General features: G+C 40.9%; 1 protein-coding gene across 1 annotated transcript in view; it reads right to left on the bottom strand.

Annotated features, from left to right (window-relative positions):
* Positions 1 to 10,674: 10,674 nt before the first annotated feature.
* Positions 10,675 to 14,759, bottom strand: part of IQCE (IQ motif containing E) — a 48,205-nt gene continuing 44,120 nt past the window's right edge. Inside the window, exon 23 of the mRNA XM_029911312.1 lies at positions 10,675 to 13,958. Coding sequence (XP_029767172.1) covers positions 13,831 to 13,958 — 128 coding nt within the window. The 3' untranslated portion in view covers positions 10,675 to 13,830. The remainder of the gene's footprint in view (positions 13,959 to 14,759) is intronic.

Below are 14,759 nucleotides of genomic sequence, written 5' to 3'. Positions count from 1 at the left end.
CACCATGCCAATGCATCATGATACCATGGTACTACTCGGCCACCACGCACCAACTCTTCACTGAACCGCCACCGCATACCCTCACACTGTGCATTATCATGGCACTGCACCAACACCACACACGCCAAACCCTGCAGTCATGCATCACCAACACAAGCTGTGATACCACACACCTTCATGGTACTTCTACACCACCATAGGATATGCACCAACATGGGCCTGCACCAGTGTTCCCTCTAATTTTTCCCACCCATGTCGGAATGAATTTTGTTTCAAACAAAATTCATGTGGCAGGGTGGGGCCGAGGGGTTTGGAGGGGGAAGGGGCTGAGGTAGAGGGTTGGAGTGCGAGGGGGTGACGGCTCCAACTGGGGGTGCGGGCTCTGGGGTGGGGCCAGGGATGAGGGGTTTGGGGTGCAGTGGGGCTCCCCGGGGCTACGGTGGGGAGAGAGGACTCCTCCCCAGCTCTCCCTCCCCGCAGCAGCAGCAGGTTCGGGGCCGGGCTGGGTCAAGGCATCATGTCCCTGAACCATTATATGCCAAATACCATCATGACACTCTATCACAACCATTCACTGTTACTCCATATTACTCTGCAGATGTGCAAGCACCATCACCACCATGCTTCAGTGCGCCTTTCCACATCACCATGCCACCACCATTACATACCTGCAACTTCTCATCACATCATTACTCTGCCACACAAGGCCCGTGTGACATTACTTACTCATGTAATGCTGACATGCCTTTGACCTTGGCTTCTCTGACATATATACATAGCAATATATACTGAAAAAAACACCACCACAAAAAAACAAAAACAAAAAAACTAAAACGCTACCCAAACAAGTTACTCCAGTGCACAAGTCTCTGCCCCAGGGAAGAGGATGAGAGAACAAACAACATGTCACAGATGTATAGTTACATTACTTAATGCACTACTGAAAGGCACTCAGATACTACAGTGATGAGCACAGCATAAGGAACCATGTAGAACAACAGGTGTTGCTATGAATCAGCATAAGGCACCATCGTACATTATGGAGAGCAATCATACCACTGTGCAACATTAAGCAATCTCCAGTTCTGGGATTATCACAAACACTCCACACCCATTCCAGAGTTTTACTTTCTTCCCTAATGCCTCATCTACAAAAAAAAAAATCAAAAAAAAAATCAGTTCCTAAACTCTTTAAATGGTCTACATTACAACATGTAATGTCAGATTTTGAGAGGTATTTAGGCACCTAAATGTACCTATCTGCGTCTTTAAAGATCCACTAGATACCTAACCTATCTGCATCTTTAGGCACCTAAATACCTTTAAAAATTTGGTCCCAAGCACTCTGGGGCAGAGGCTGTCATGTAATATATGTTTGTACAGAACCTAGCACAATGGGGCTCAACCTGGTTGACATCTTTAGTCATTACTGCTAGGTAAATATTGGAATAATAAAATCATCTAGTTATAGTTAAACCCCTGGTCAGCATGATATCAGCTAATTTGGTTCTTCACAATCATATTTGTGCACAATAACCTTTTGTACTACAGACAAGTCTAAAGAACAAATGTTTTAAAAGAGGAAGGATGGGGGGGACAGTACAATTTCCAGAATGTGTGCAATAATCCTAGAAAGTGACAGAGAAAGCAAAAAAATTGAAAATTAACTCAGAAATTACAAATACATCTTTTGGCTAGCAGGTTATTTAACAGTGATAGCTAAATGTAGAGAAGCCATCCTCTGCATCTCTTCCCACATCTTTCCTCCTACTCCCAATCTCTCCTCTCCTGCCCCCAAAATCAAACCTGCACAGTGCAGCTGATGCCTAAATCCACTTCATTTTACTTCCATCTGGAGCTGAGCTCTCTGCACGGAGGGAAACTAAAAGACGCTTAGTCAGTTTCATTCTCTGTGCTAGGAGAGCTGTTCTTAAAACTCAACAGGAGCTAGAGTTAAACTGAGTGTGCGCTCGTCATGTTCTACCAGAAGAAGCAACACCAAAGTGCTCGGTCCTCCCACCCTTCTTGGGCAAGAAACAAAAACACAATCTAAAACACAATCACCTGCAGTGCTGGAATTGATAGTTTTTTCCCCAAAATAATCAATTTGAATATAGGTCAATATTAGGGCTAACCTCTGCCAGATTCTCTAAACAGATTATTTGTATGTCAAGTTATTTGACCCAGGTATGAAATTACAGATCCTCTGTCTTTCTCCATTTCACTAGTCAATAGGAAAACAGTATTAGAATAATTAGATGGTTCTCAGAAGACAGAGAAGTTAGTAGTGAGATAGCGCAGGGATTGGATTCATGCCCAGTATCTGAATCAGTGTTGTTCAATATATTTATTAATGGTTTGAAGGGGAAAGTGGATAAACTGTTGATGAAGATTACTGACAATACAGAACTATTTCGTTTAGGAAAAACTATGGAGAATCATGAGTAACTTCAGATGGATCTAAGTACATTAGGGAACCGGGCAGCACTATGAAAGATGATTTTAAACTTTCATAACTGTAATGTAATTAATATTGGGCCAAATAATCTAAACTTGTGCATGGTGAGGGGTTCTAAATTTGCAGGAGTGCCTGAGGAAAGAGAACCAGGAACATATGTGAGAAATTCAAAAGTAAAGAGGATTGGATAACTGTGATCTTTAAGAACAAGCTACCTAAGCTTGTTAAAGGTTAACCCAATCTCACGTTAATTGCTTGCAAGGATCAGTAAAGAATGTCCTTTTCCCTTAAACACAAATGTCGTACAGCTTTCCACATTCATGTAGGTATATTATCTAGAGGAGTATTCTCCTCTGAAGCACCAAAACATTGAGTCTTAGTTAATGATAGAAGCAGAATAGTGAGCTTGATGGAGTAATACCCTGATCCACTTTGGCAAATATGTTCAGTATTTATACGTTTTCAAATGTAATATAGAGCTTTTAGTGAGCAGCAGGTATAGTATGTCAAACATAATACAGACGAATAAATAAAGTCAACAGTTTTGTTTATTCCAAATTGAACAAGGAGTTAATAGCATACCTCGTGTGGTGTACAGAAATGCACCGATATGGAACAATGAAGACAAGAACTCCAAGGGTGTAATCCTGACCCCCCATTAAAGTCAGAGGGCGTTTTAATGTTGACTTTAATGGGGGGGTCAGGATTACACCCCAAGTATTTAGAAATAGGCAAGTGTAAAAAAGTATTAAGTCCCCATCCTACTTGTTTATTAAAGGCATTTATATGGCCCTCATCACTGCAGTATCTGAGCAACTCACGATCTTTAATGTCTTTCTCCTCAACACCCCGTAAGGTAAAAAAGTACTGTCAGCCCCCTTTTCCAGATGGGGAATAGAGACACAGAAAGACTTACCCAGAGGAAGTCTGTAGCAGAGCAAGGACTTGAACCTGCTAGGTATCGTAAGTTCTCTCCTGAAAACATGTAAACATCTTAACTTTTGAAATTCATACCCACTTTTCTATCCTCCAAACCCATTCAAGAGGTTTTTTTGTTTGTTTGTTTTTTTAATAGTCATAGATTCCAAGGCCAACATGAGCCATTTTGCTAATCTTGTCTGACTTGCTGTGAAACACAGGCCATAAAACTTCCTCAAAATAATTTCTACAGCATATTCACTCATTCGGGTTCCCATTGTCTTTCCAGATCATCCATTGATATGGGTGGGTTTCAGTCAGTCCTTTAAGAACCCATTCATACTACCCCAGTCAGTTATGTGACACAAACACCTCATGTCTTCTGCTCTGCCCCAAGAGCAACTTTTAAACTTTCTAGCACCACTGGGTAACAAGCTCTAGTCAAGCAAGTCACTGCCATTAATATAATTAATACAAATATTATAGAGGATTCCCACTTTGTCACATCTTTTCCCCTCTGACACAGAACCAAGCAGGGTCACTTTAACCAGTCACCCGGGAAGTTCAAACTCACAATTGTTATCATTGGATGCCCAAACCAATTTCCCATCCCCTTGGTAGCTGTCCTACTAGGTACTTTCAAGATTCTTACAGCAGAGTTTTCACAACACAGGACACAGCAGTTTCACACTCTGCCTTAGGTCTTGAGATGACACTAGCAGCATGCACATGACATGCTCTAGATCAAAAGGAATTATTGTGAAGAAGTTCTATGGCCTGTGTTTTACAAGTCAGACTAGATGATCACAATGATCCCTTCTAGCTTCAGAATCTATGAATCCAAACAAATTTCTGGCATTCTTTAGGTTCTGATCCAAAGCCCATTGAAGTTAATGAAAAGATGCAAATTACATGGGCTTTGAACTGGGCACTTAATTTGATTTGGTGGACAATCAGTACATAAATCAGACCCTGGCATTAAATAAACCCCTAAGTATTTAAGTACGTATTGACTCTATTATGCATAACACACCAGATCATGTGTTGTGCTCTTAACAGAGCCATTCATACATTGTGACTTACCTAAGGTCTGCAACCTGATTAAGCTGGAGGGTCCTTTCACATTCTCTAACAAACAAAAATTAAATAACACTATTTTTAGTTTCAAAAAGTAAGAAGTGGAGTGTATCCTCCTGGGAAATGTACTGAAAACTAAGTAAATTATCTGACTAGCTTCAGGACCTTGCAGTAAATGGGGATGATAAATAACAAGCAGCCAGTGCTCTCAAGCAGGAACAATGGAAATCACAATTTCACTGTCCTCATTACAAAGACTGTATTGTTTTCTATGGAGATTAAAACTTGTAAAAAAAATGTTTGTTGTTTTTCATTACAAAGGAATGTTCCCATATGTAAGTGAATTCTTACTGTAGAGAGGCACGTGGTCTATTATTATTGCAGGAGCTCTCAAACTTTTCTACACTACAGACCAAATTTTAATACAGAGATCATCTCATGCACCACCTGCCTCCCATTGGTAATCACATGAACAATGCATTCTCAGCTGTGACTGTAGAACATCCTTGTGGCAACACACATGAACTGATTACATGAAAGAGTGAACCTAACATGTTTTAAGTATAATTTATTGCAATTTAACATCTGGAAAAAATAAAACAGCCAGCACCATGTGACCAACCAGTTTTTTTCATGAGCCACCAATAAGCATTCCACAGACCACAGTTTGAGAATCACTGGTCTATTTAAATAATTTAAGAATTAGGCGCCATTGTGACATAAGTCAAGCTACAAAATCTATAAATAGCTTACTTTCTCTATTTGAAAATGAGTATAATGCCTACAACTTTATCCTCTAAATACTAGCAGATGAGTATGGACCATGAACACCTTTATTTTCAGGGAGAGATTTTATCATGTTATCCAAATGCAATTTAGGATTTTACAGTGTCTGCACCAGCATCGCTTATATAGATACGGAAAGCAAAAGACTAAAATGGGCTCTTTGAAAAACTAGGATAAAATGTTAGTTTCTGTAAATGTTTTGAAATATATAGTTGATTTTAATGTCTTTTTACTGAGGAGGGGTAGACAAAAACAGTTTCTTTTTCTGCATAGACAAAAACAGTTTCAAGGAATCCTTATAATAAACGCTAAGCAGATTTTAAAACACAGAGGATTCAGGGCTAGACATACAGTAGCATTGCTAAAAAGGAGTAACTATGAACTATAAAAGCCCAGACCCTTCAGCCCTTTTGTAAGAAAAACTCCCATTTTCTTGCACAAGGACTGCAGAATTCTGGTCAAAGTGTTTTGCTTAATTTTGTTTTGTTTTAAGTGCCATCAAGGAGGAGGCAGACTATTTTGGATTCACACGTTCTAAGATTTTTCACCTTTAGTTCAACAAGCTGCAATTGACAATCCTAGGACAAGGAGCTGACAGAGCTCACTGTGAAAGCTGGAAATATCCTCATGCAGGTAACCAGTGGCAAGGTATTTATGTCTCATAATTATAAGCTGAAATGCTCTTGGTTGGAATCCGTCCTACAGATGTTCCTGCCCATGGACCGAAAAAAAATCTCTTCTGCATCCACCGAGCTCTCAGTCTCTCTGTCAGCAATAAATTGAACATAGAGCCATCAAAACAACATTGAGACCTAGTTTGACAGCACTGCTGTAAATCATTCCAAAGTGTTTCAGTCTGTTTGAATTACAACAAGCTGAATACAATTAAGTAAGAGTATAAATGACAAAATAACAATAGTATCTCAGGGCACTTCATGAGGATCAAAGTGGTATACAGGCTGGAGCTCCTGCAGGCTGAAGAATGGTAGTGAACATGCCTCACCTGCAGTTATATGCTACAGGAGAGAACTGGACATAAAGACATTGGAACGAGGGCTGGGTTAAAGGGAACAAAGAGGTATCAATGCTTTGAAGCTGCCTCACAAAATCAATAACAGGTGTAAGGGAAAATATAATGCAGAGAAAAAGATGCACTCTTTAATCTAGGACAGTCGCTCTCAACCGTTCCAGATTCCCCTTTTCAGGTCTGATTTGTCTTGCGTACCCCCAAGTTTCACCTCACTTAAAAACTACTTGCTTACAAAATCAGGCTTAAAAATACAAAAAAAAAAGTGTCACAGCACACTAGTACTGAAAAATGGCTTACTTTCTCATTTTTACCATATAATTATAAAATAAATCAATTGGAATATAAATATTGTACTTACATTTCAGTGTATAGTTTATAGCGCACTGTCTGTAATATGAAATTTTAATTTGTACTGACTTCGCTAGTGTTTTTTATGTAGCCTGCTGTAAAAGTAGGCAAATATCTAGATGAGTGGATGTACCCCCTGGAAGACCTCTGTGTACCCCCAGGAGTATGTGTACCCCTGGTTGAGAACCACTGATCTAGGAAGTAGAGATCAAGTACAGTATTTAATACTAGGCATATTTTCTATTATAGAGGAGCAACGGTATATCCTGTGATTGAAGGCAGAAGGGACTCTGATCTCTTAGCGATTTTGCATCTCTTACGTGAGCCTATTTAGGTAATTCTTGCTTACATGAAAACCGATGGCTGTTGGCCCCCATTGATTAGATTTTAGTGGCCTCTTCCCTGCCCCAATTTTTTCTTTTTAAAAGGGTATTTCTCCCACTATCACCAAAACAAATGAACAAAATAACCACAATAGCCAGGATATATTTAGGAATAGCAGACGCAAGTAAATCACCTTTATATAAAAAAAGTTCCGCAATCAGTTGGAGCCAACTTCAAATGTCATCTTGTTAGATGGCAATCCTGCTGAAAAAATGGTCCTTAAGAGATTTAGTTACTTACAATTTGCTAATGTGCAGCAGTAGCAACATATTTTGTAATTCATTAGCTTTGTTAAAGATTCACCAGATACAATCAGTCAATCAATCAATAAAAGGAATGGATTTCCAAAATGAAGGGTATTGAAGAGATGGTGAGATTAAGGCCAATTTAAACCGGCAAAACAAGACATGCAACAGGGTGGCCCACTTCAGCCCATGATATAGCTTGAAAAAAAGCAAATACACCTAGTAAATGTAAAAGCACTTACTCTTCACGGGACTCTCTTGACAGTCAGTCAGCCAAACCATTCATACATTTTTCTTTACTTATTCAATGTAATTCTTTCTGGTTGTGCTATAGAAGCATATTATGCAACAAGTAGGCCCACACCCCTGGATGTTATGTTTTCAGTTTGGATAATTCAGACTATATCATGCTGTGAAGCCCACACTAGCTTATTGTTTATCAGATCTTGCATGTGGTAGAAAAGATTTTTCCCCACATACAGATTTTTTTTTAAATGCAGGCTTGTACTGTGACTAATGCTAGGAGGTCATCTTATGACCCTCTTGATGCTGGGGGCTAAACTACAGGACATCAGTGAGAGGTCAGTATGACATATGTATCTCAGCAGCATTTCTGCAATCCTACTCCATTCATCTTGGGAAATGCTAGGATGCCACCTTCTAGTTACGCAAAATCCAAACTGAGTTTGCCCTTGTCCCTCCACAAATTATATGCCCTATGTCAAGCCAGGACCTTCTCGCCTGCTGAGTCAAATTGTGCTCCTGGGGTCAGGGCCGGGAAACTGTAGGATTCCACTCACTGAGCTTCCTCTGCATTTTTCTGTTGAGCGGAAAAACCAACCAACCAACGAACCACTACCCAGAGGCTGGTCCCCAAGCCCCACAGATCATCCTGTGCCTCCATATTAGCCCTGGGTCCCCAGTCCCTACTCCCTCCAATGAAGCCACACTGCCAGGGCTTTCCCCTGCTGGTGGCTACCCCTCAGCCCATCCTCCCTTAAGGGGAGTTCCCCAGCACGGAGGAGGGAAGGGCTGAAGTAAGTAATACATGGCTACAGGGCTTTCCTCTCTTAACTGCAGTTATCATGGTCGTCTCGCCCCTGGCACTGGTTGATTTTCCCTCTTCATATAGTGGCATCTAGGCTCTCTCTATTTTCCATGGGACTCTTCACTAAGTCGCTCTTTTCAGCAAAAAACAGAGACACCCACAGCCCAATTCCTTCTCCCTTACCTCCCAACACAGTTTAAATATCCAGAAATAATGGGGATGAAGGCAGATTAACCCCAAATCTTTGCAACCCTGGGATTCTTATTCCTGCCTGCTTTCTAGCAGACTGTGGAGCCTACTGCTAAGTGTATTGTTCTGTGCATTTCCACCATTGCCTGGTCTTAAAGCAGAGCGCTCCATGGTTCTGGTAAATCCAGACTACTCCTACAGGCATTCTGCGCCAAAAAATTAAAAATTCTGCACACAATATTTTAAAATTCTGCAAATTTTATTTGTCAAAACACTACATAATCATGCCAGTTTCAATTATTTTGGTAATTTATTTCAAAATACCTGTCAGCAAGTATGTCTGTAACAATACAGACACCCACAACAATTCCCCCAGAAGTAGAAAGTTAAAGAAACCCCTATGACAATCTAGTTCCTGTTCTCTGCCTCCTCCCCGAGCCCAACCAGGGGCCAGACACGCACAACCCCTTTCCCACCCAGAACCCAGCCATGCCCCCATGCCAATACACCTGAACCCCCTACCTCCCAGAGCCCAGTCACAGGGTCCCCTCAGCTCAGATAACCGCACCCCCTCCCCACAGAGTCCAGCCAAGGGCCTTCCTTGCCCAGACACCTGCCCCCTCCCTCCCAGAGCCCAGCCATGGCCCCCCCAGCCCAGACACCTGCCCCGTTACCCCTCAGAGCCCAGGGATCCAGAGGGAGAAACAGCCTGATGCTGAGTCTTGGGCTTGTGTGGAGTTTCCTGTGCGCTGCCATCTCCTTCCCTCAGATTGTGCGGGGAACTGCAGCTGCTGGGAACCCTCTAATTCCCTCCCCTCCACCGGCAGTGTCTTCTATGTGTGAGCTGGGCTCTGCTGGGTCCAGCGGTCCCTAGTGATGGCCAGCAGCACTGAAGCCATTTCTCTGGGGGGGAAAGGAAATTCTGCATGCACAACATCAATTTCTGCAAAATTCTGCATTGCGCAGTGGCGCAGAATTCCCCCAGGAGTAATCCAGGCCCAGATTAGTCTTAATCCACCCATAATAGGAAAGGAGACTACTGAGGGGTCAGTCCACTTCTGTAAGCATCAAGAACCCAGGAAACCTGTACACTTCATCTTTCTCTGCTTACAGTAGGTGCTTCATGCAGTTGGCATGAAGTTTCTTTTTAGTCTTACACTTGAATTTTATGCCACAACACAGAAAGAGATACAGATTAAACTTCTTGTTGGCTGCATAAAGCAGGAAAATCTGAGGCAGTGGCAGTTTTGGTTGTACATTTTCAGGACTCTTCTTTTCAACAGAACACCAGAAACAAATATGTGACATATGAATTTATCGTCTCTGTCAATTCCACTTGTGCTTTGGACAGAGTCAAAGAATGTCTTTCATCCTTAATTCCCCTCCTCCCCCTACTCACTTAGATTAGGACATTAGGAGTAGAGTTAACACAAATTCTACCCCACTCCCATCTTCACTTTTCCACCACTCCATCTCCTCATTTGTCCTGTGGAACATAAAAAGAGGGACTAGGTACACCTGGTGCAGCAAAACAACCTCTTGCAAAGGGTTGAACAATGACCCAACTGAAAATATAGTGACCACATCTTTAATGCATTATGAGTTAGGGTAATAACACCATCAGAGGCAGTTACTGATGCAATTATGCATGAACAATTAATTTATAAGCAAACTTTATTTATAAAGTTCAATAATTAGAGGATAATATATAACAATTGATTTTAAATCCAAAAGATCTCAGTATAAATTATGTACAACATTTGCACAGTTCTAAATAAAATATTAAAAAGATCATAAAATATATTTGCTCTTCCTAGTGTTCCAAGGTTAATACATTTACATTTAATCTACATTAAAAACTGCTTTTTGTCTGAAATTCTTTTTTTAATTCTATGCAGAACACAACAAACATATCAGGCCTAGATGCCACGTTTAAAATGTATTTACGAGCATAGGCACTTCAGGACCAAGAAGAAAATGGAGGAGATGTAGTCTCAAGAAAGTTGTATTCTGACTAAACACACACACACACACACACACACACACACACACACACACACACACACACACACACACACACACACACACACACACACACACACACACACACACACACACCCACACACACACACACACACACACACACACACACACACACACACACACACACACACACACACACACACATTTTGTCTTCCAATAGATTTAAAATGGGCAACACTGGCAGAGAGAGCACTTCCATAACAGCAAAATGGAAAATTTGCAATTAGATTACATAGGTTATAATGGAGTTTAATTTTCATTCAGGCCTTGAAGCCCTTACGAGGTTATCAGTGCCTTCTGCAGTGAACATTTCTCAGAACCTGAATGAGTTTTTATAGGAACTGTGTCTAGGCAGGTCTGAGCTACGCTGATTTTCATTTCCTGGTCTCCATGGTGGGTTTGCGGGGAGAAAGAGGATGTAAGGTTGTGATCTACTTTGAGAGTATTCCTTCCTTCAAGTCTCCTCTCAGCTTTTTGTTACTGACACTCAGAGATAGATAGGAATAAAATAAAGCTCGCAATGTTAGTCAGTGTTTATATATTGCTTTCAATGTACTCCTTTAATAAATAAAATAAAATTAAATAAAATAAAGCAACAGTAAAAGCTACTAATATTGTAGCTTTTTCCCTTCTGCCCATATCAGGTCAGGGCTCTGATATAAAATGAGTGCAGTTACTTTCCAAACCAAGAGGTGAGCAGGAGTGCAGTACTCAAGGGAACATCATTTTTTTGACAGCTCAGATTTCAAACTTTAAATTAGTCTCCCTCCAGACACATTTTGATTTGTCCCACCCCACACAAAGTTGTGTCTCCTTTACCCCGAACTCACTCTGTGCCTCAGAGAGATATTCCCTCCACTCTATCCTGGAACTTGTCTGCTGATGCTATTACTGACTGCAAATATCCTTTTAAAATGATTCACTGCTTAGTGAAAATGAAAGCCTCTCTGCTCTGTATCTGGTTCCTAATGCTTTGTTATATAGCTCTTTATTACTGCCTACTATTTTAAGAGAGTATTCTATCCATTATATTCACCATCCAAGTATCTCCCCACAGAGTAGAGGCTGGGAAGCCATTCTGGTCCAGTCTTGGCCCTAGCACATGCCATGTACCACACACTATCCCCTTAATCTGTCAGAGCCCTGAGCTCTTTCTAGTCTCTACAGGCATATCCATGACACTTAACCACAGTTTAAGACCTAAAATTTTAGACATAAGCAACTTTTACAGACCTACCACCATTTTAACTAGCTGACAATCTCTCTCATAGTTTATGTGACTGTTTCAGAAAAGAAGGAAAACGTCTTCCTTCAGCTTCGGCCAAGAGAATTGTTTTTCTCCCATCCCCCTCATGATAATCACGTGACTGCAGTAACAGCAGGAATACCCTATCCAATGGGAGTGTAAATGACATTCTACAGATGCATTGGGTATGGAGAGCTCCCAACAACTGCCTCTGGAAATAGTGCAGACAGCATTTCCACTGATGGAATTAAATGAAATCAGCTGCATTGTCCTGCAGCCATCCAGTTTCCTCTTTGGCTGCAAGTACTGGCATGAACTATGATAAACCTCAAATAAAGCACAGTCTCAGTCCCCTGATTGCAATGAAGAACTGACTTATTAGTATTCAGCATAACAATGCTGACTGACTTTTCATTTAAAAAAGAGAAGGAGGGAGAGAATGTGGTAAAAATCTTATACCTAGAAGTGTGGTTTGGGTGTACAAGGGACTCAAGAACTCCTGGATGACATCCTTAGCAAGCAGCTACTAAATGCAGTGTTAGCCCTCTACTCGGGAGAATGGGTGGACTCCCTAAGAATCCTATTGAGTTATTGAACATATTTACAGAATTGAAACATGCGATTGCTTTCTGATGTATGCGACATCTATTTGCACTCCTGATCAATCAACACTGAATGAAGGAGCATTTAAAAGTATATTTTCTTTAGTTACAGTCAGCATTAGAATGCAATATTCCTTTTCACTCCCCAAATTGCACTTGTGTTTAAGCCGTCCTGTGGATTATTGACAGCTCACTTCTCTGCCACTATGGAGGAAAGATGGGACAAGGTTAGGTAGAGGACTGAGAATCAAGAGAGCAACAGATTTCCTGTGTGGCCCTGGGTAGGTCACTTAACCACTCTGTGCCACAGTTTCTTGATAATAATCTTTACCTCCTTCACAAGGGTGCAAAATTCATTAATGTTTATAAATCATGTTGAGAACCTCAGATAGAAGATGACATGCAGGGGAAAAATAATATCAGATTTCAGCAGATTGAGCCATCTGTATAAATGACATTTCAGACATTGAAAAGTATAGTAAGCTAAAACAGAACACATAGTGTATTTCCTCTGTGAAATATTTTCACACATTAAAGATAACTTTGCACAATCCACTTGTGGTTCTGCTTTGCTCCACTTCATATCATAAACAAGAAGGTATCTCTCACACAACACTCCCCACCATTATGCATTCTCTCCATGGATACTATTATAGTAAATGTAATGGGTTACATGGTTACATATTTCACATACAATGCAGTACACAATACGTACTATAAAATACATACTTGGTAAATGCAATAATTTAAGTTCAACTGCAGACACACTTATGGCATAATACACTTATGACAGAGATAGCTTTCTAAAAGCCTTAAACTAAGTTCTGCACATAATGGATATATTTAGCACAAAAATTAAAATTAAGTACCTATTAAATAAATAGAGCGGATCTTATGGCATGGTTTCACTTAGCACACAGAAGCTGACGATCACAAACATGCATTCGAGAACACTGTGCATGCATCCTCTTGCCCAATGCGTGCAGTTCCTTCCTATATTTATCTTCATCTCTTGTAGCCACATCTACTCTACATTAAAGTCAATGGGACTACTCACATGAGTAAAAACTGGACAAGAGTTGCAGGATTGGGGCTCTAGATTGTAAACTCTTTAGGGCAAGGACCTTCTCTTCTTTCCTGACTGTGAAGCATTATGCACAGCAACAGCACTGTAAGGATCCTGCTGATGCACAACTATTGAACAGTGTAACTCCCCCATTCTAAATATAAGAAGAACAGGAAAGAAATACAGTAATGAGGTTAGAGAGATACAGTCAGTAGAGAGGTTATATAAAACTGAATGATTTTTCATGGCTGAAATAACAATGGCTTTAAGGTGACAGTGCCCCTTTTAACCCTCTACTTGCTTTATCTTGCCAGAAAGAAGAAAACATTTTTCTTTTGTTTGTGAGCCAGGCCTGCAAACGGGAACGAGAAGAACCCCCCGTCCCCGAACCTAGAAGTGGGAGTAATTTTTCTTCACCAGCAGGGATGGAGAGACTACATTATCATCCGAATCGTCTGAGTGAGCCTCATCCAAAGGCGGAGAGAATGTGGGCTGCAACTGGTCCTGGGAGGACAAGTCTGAAATAACCACAAAGAAGACAGGAGCATCAATAAACATCATTGACAAAACCAGGCCCTTGTGGGAAGTGTAATATCTCTGGGCCATTAGGTTACCACAGTGACCTACTGTTAAGAATAATTCTGTTCCCTCTTTTCCTGCATACAACTCTTTCCTCTCCCCTTTCCTGAAAGAGCACGGCAAGCATTAAACTGACATACTGACAATGCTTGATTTGTCTTGTCACGAAATCTTCTCAAGTGGTTACACACCATAAAGTAAAGCAATTTGAGACCGAAGTCATCTCACATCATAAAAACAGATATTTATTAGCAGGCTAGAAAAGGAAAAATTGACCCAAGCAAGATCAAGTTAAGTGGAAATGTCATGGAGAGGCCTTCAGACAGTCATGCATAAAGAAATGGGAGACAGATGGCTGAGGACAACGATTGCTGACTTGCAATGCACTATAAAGTACCATACATAAATATGTTGGTACAGCATGTAAATATTAACAACTAAAAACTGTCACCAGACTATGTTTTATCTTTTTAAAAAATTATATATTTTTTTGGATGAATGGAGGAAGGTCCTTCACTTAACTTGATGGCATTCTTCTACAGATTCCCAGAAAGAAAGAAAAGTACTAAGAATGTTGCGGGAGGGAGGGGGGAAACAGACATGCACGCAGCGCCCATGGAACGGGAGACCCTGGCATGGGGGGAGAAGACACACAGAGCCCCTGTGAGAGGGGGCTGGGGGATTGGACAATGTCCCTGAAATAGAGGGGGATGGGAAGATGGCACACAGGACTTTGTGTG

This window comes from Terrapene carolina, unplaced genomic scaffold, assembly GCF_002925995.2.
Source record: "Terrapene carolina triunguis isolate 2854851 unplaced genomic scaffold, T_m_triunguis-2.0 Scaffold93, whole genome shotgun sequence".
In the NCBI taxonomy this organism is placed as follows: domain Eukaryota; kingdom Metazoa; phylum Chordata; order Testudines; family Emydidae; genus Terrapene; species Terrapene triunguis.
Note: the sequence above shows the minus strand (reverse complement) of the source record. Positions and strands in the feature narration are given on the sequence as shown.